At 39.3% G+C, this 3,579-nt stretch overlaps 1 protein-coding gene across 1 annotated transcript; it reads right to left on the reverse strand.

The window, feature by feature from the left end:
* Positions 1–202: 202 nt before the first annotated feature.
* On the reverse strand, positions 203–3,256 carry LOC142101444 (tumor necrosis factor-like). Its single transcript, XM_075185906.1, has 4 exons — positions 2,814–3,256; positions 2,274–2,319; positions 1,712–1,768; positions 203–1,593 (listed from the first exon to the last, which is right to left on the reverse strand). The coding sequence occupies exons 1-4, from the start codon at positions 2,976–2,978 to the stop codon at positions 1,190–1,192; spliced, it is 672 nt and encodes a 223-aa protein (XP_075042007.1). The 5' UTR covers positions 2,979–3,256; the 3' UTR covers positions 203–1,189.
* Positions 3,257–3,579: the final 323 nt, after the last annotated feature.

The following is a 3,579-nucleotide window of genomic DNA, read 5'->3' on the forward strand; positions in this document are numbered from 1 at the left end:
CTTTCAATGCTGCTGGCCAGTTGACCAGAGGACCTGTCCATTGTGGAAGAGGTCAACACTCTATTCTAGAACGGATACTTCACTTGATCTTAGCCAAAAACGTGAAACCAGAATCTAAAACACCTTCTTGGGCTTTCCTCTTAAATATTCTTGTATAATCCTGACATATACATCATGTAAATAAACCAAAACAAAAAAAAGATAAATGTAAGTGTCTCATTTATTTATTGTAATTGTATGCCAAAATACATACAGGGTGGAGAAAATTCCCATTCCCAACGTAATTGGGTTTAAACCACAAAAAGAAAGGAGAATAACATTTTTACAACATAAATACAGAGATAACAACAAAACCAAATAAAGAGAAGGCCGTAAAATCGGCCCCAGCTACAGTTTGGTTCGTTCCAACCCAGCTAGTGTTACATGATAACAGTAAACAACAGGCATTGCTTGGCAATGTAGTATACATATATTTGGCTTTTTCTTTTAGTAAATGTTACCGTGTCTCCATGTTTTGCTGGGGAGAAACTTCAGAACATTTCTCCAACACTTTCAAAGGGTGTCTGCATACCGAATTATGAAAGACACCAGAACAATAGCACACGACATGCCAACACTTTATATCTTTCAGGAAATTGTATATTTCTAATGTGAAACAACAGTACAGTTTACAAGAGGCCTCTGAACGTTGCAGCCCACCAGCTTTTGTGTAACTACAAGTCTCAGCACGCAATGCAGCTTACTGGGGTTTTTAATTACACAGCAGCTGGAGAGTACCAAAATGCAGAAGACATGCCTGCAGTAATCAATCGATAACAAGATTTACCAAAGAACAGTGCATACACTGTATGCATACCTAGATCCCATATTTTCCCAATAACACAAATAAAAAAAACCCCATAAAAATATGCTTAAATAAATAAATAAATAAATAAATACTCAATAAATAGCAAATAAACCGTTGCTGAAACAAAGTTCTTTGAAGAAGAGAGAAATTGCGAAATGCGTTGTAGGCTTTACATCTCAAGTAATAGACGGAATGAACTGATTTCTCTCGCCTCAATGAAACATAGATTGTTCAATAGATTGCACTTGACTGATGGCATTACAGGGAAAAGATGCCAATATGATTTAACATACCAGTACTAAGTCCAAAATGCGCCCCCGTGAGTATCGCATTTGGGGAATGTCATATAGCAAGAATACCAAAGTAGACTTGTCCATCGTTTGGGTTGAGAAGTTCAAGATTTGTGGTTTCGGTGGAAAGAATATCTCCCTCGTCAAGAATGAAAAGGGCACCTTGGTAGATAGGCTGGGTCCAGGAGGACTCCGATGACACCTCACAAACTGTTTTGGTGGATGTGAGGATGGCCAGTTCCTTCTCATAGGATTCAGTCTCTCGTTTGACTGTATGTCTGAGATCTTTCTTTTTCGTGTTCAAGCAGTTCTTGCCTGTGAACACCACCTGGGTGTAGACAAAGTAAAGACCCTGTTTTGGGATTTCTAATTTGTTGCCTTTCAAGTGGATATCGTTGTCCTTGAAGACGTTTATAGTTGAATGCTGCCACTGTATGTTGCCTCCATTTACTTGTCCTGTAAAAATCAAGGAAAAGCTTTGTTAGGTACAAGTTAACTCCAAAAGAACAGCATGGAAGGATAAAGCTGCATGGCACTGGTCGGGGGTGGAAGGATGAGATTAGAGAGTACTTACCCTTCATATGAGCAGCTAATCTCTTTCTATCCATGGCCTGGGCATGTGGTACAGAATCTGTAAAAAAAAAATAAATCACATTTATACAGTGGACTTTTTTTTTTTGCAATAATTTTTGCAGTTTGTTGCAATTGTATCATGATGTTTATGCACCTATATTGGCTGTCTCATCTGCACCTACACTATGATTGCTGGATAAAAATAAAGCATCAGACCTGCCAAAAGACGTATTGCCTGTAGGCATCAAGCCCAGCGGGCACCAACAGTGTTCATTTTCCTCTTTTAGCCAATAGCCATTAACTATAAGCATCTATAATGTATGTGCATTTACAATATAAACTATGTGTTTTGCATAAAATATAAACATTTTGTCCTTTTTTTTAGTCAATCGTTGGTGCAGATAACTGGTCAGAGTGGAGGGATTGGTTGCTGTTTGGCACTACAAGCGTTAAACCTCTTTTGAAAAAAGTGGAGCATTTGCAGATTGCTGTACAACCCTTATTTGAATCTCTATACTTAGTTGGTTAATGCAGATCTCAGTGTAAGTTTGGATCAAACTTACCTAAATAACTCTTGATTTGAAGGACTTCTGGCACTTGAAACTCCTCCTGAAACGAACAGAAAGAATAATCAGTTAGTTACACAGTTTATTGCATTAATTCCAGCACACAGATCCTTGAGCAATGCATTGGTATAGGAGGAAGGAGGAAGTGCTTGATGATTAACTTGATAAACCAGTATGACAAGAGAGGTTCGGCCGCCTTCACCCTACACACTGCAAGCCTGAAAGTACAGCACAGCTATAGAAATGCAATCTGGGCTGTTGTGGAACTACAAGTGCCAGCATGCCCTGAACGCCTTCAGTTCTTTAACTTTGGTAGATATCATTAGTGCTACATTATGATTTGTATACTTGTGCTGTACAAGTACAGCACAGTCCATTGTGCACTCATTTGAATAATAATTAATAGTAAAAAATTAAGAATTGAGTACTGATTTCTATGCAGTACAATGGGCAGGCAGTGGCTGTATACACCTCTCTTTCATGCACATCCTTTTGCCGTGTGATAGTAGCTGGAGTTGGCTTTAAAGAGACACTCACCTTGTTTGCAGTGGGGATGATTTGAAAATGCAACAGAGCTAAAAAGATTGTGGCCCCCAGCAAGAGGACGAAGGAGGAGACGCTGAACCAGTGGAAACATGGTGTCCTTGTGTTCTGCACTGGCTGAAGGAGAGGTTCCTCTGTGCGCACTTGGGTCAGCTCCATTTCACAGTGTTTTCTTATTTTACTTTCTTCTTATGTGACTTATATATCTTTCACTCTTTTCTTTTACTCCAACTAGTTGTTCTTTTGAAGCTTTTTTGCTTTTTGGTTGCATCTCTGTCCTCTGGTGAATTATAAACCCAGCACTCCAGAATTTCCCCAGTGACATCAGGGAGGGCGGAAAGTTAGTGACACCTTCCTCAGTGCTGTTAATTCTTTTCTCTGTCTCCTCCCTTGGTGGAAAATGAAATAACGGCTATTTTGAAAAAGAAACTCCTGTAGTGGAAACACAATGTATCCTTTGCAATCTTGGAAAACAAAGGCACTTCTGCTTTTTGAATTGTGTCATTTAGAAACTAACAGATCTATTTGGTAGCACAGGGAGGGAAGAAAAAAAGAATACATGCTAGGGCAATCCTCTGTCTAAAAATAGCCTTGGACTGTTCGTGAGTAGGCCGGTGGTAGCTAACTGGTTAATGATTCATCTGATGTCAAGCAGGAATATCTGAATGTGAACGAGAGTTGCCTGTTTTGCAATAGTTCAACTTGCCTTTCTAATCCCTGGAAAGAGAAGTTTTATTTAGGGACTAATGGTCCGATTCAC

The sequence above is a fragment of the Mixophyes fleayi genome, chromosome 9, assembly GCF_038048845.1.
Source record: "Mixophyes fleayi isolate aMixFle1 chromosome 9, aMixFle1.hap1, whole genome shotgun sequence".
NCBI lineage: Eukaryota > Metazoa > Chordata > Amphibia > Anura > Limnodynastidae > Mixophyes > Mixophyes fleayi.

What these genes read in the sequence shown, in the direction of transcription:
- LOC142101444 (XM_075185906.1), bottom strand. Translation starts at nt 2,978, where the DNA reads ATGGAGCTGACCCAAGTGCGCACAGAGGAACCTCTCCTTCAGCCAGTG. An exon ending in TCAAATCAAGAGTTATTTAG is followed by an intron (nt 1,769 to 2,273) that starts GTAAGTTTGATC and finishes TTTTTTTTACAG; the next exon opens with ATTCTGTACCACATGCCCAG. An exon ending in ATTAGCTGCTCATATGAAGG is followed by an intron (nt 1,594 to 1,711) that starts GTAAGTACTCTC and finishes TGATTTTTACAG; the next exon opens with GACAAGTAAATGGAGGCAAC.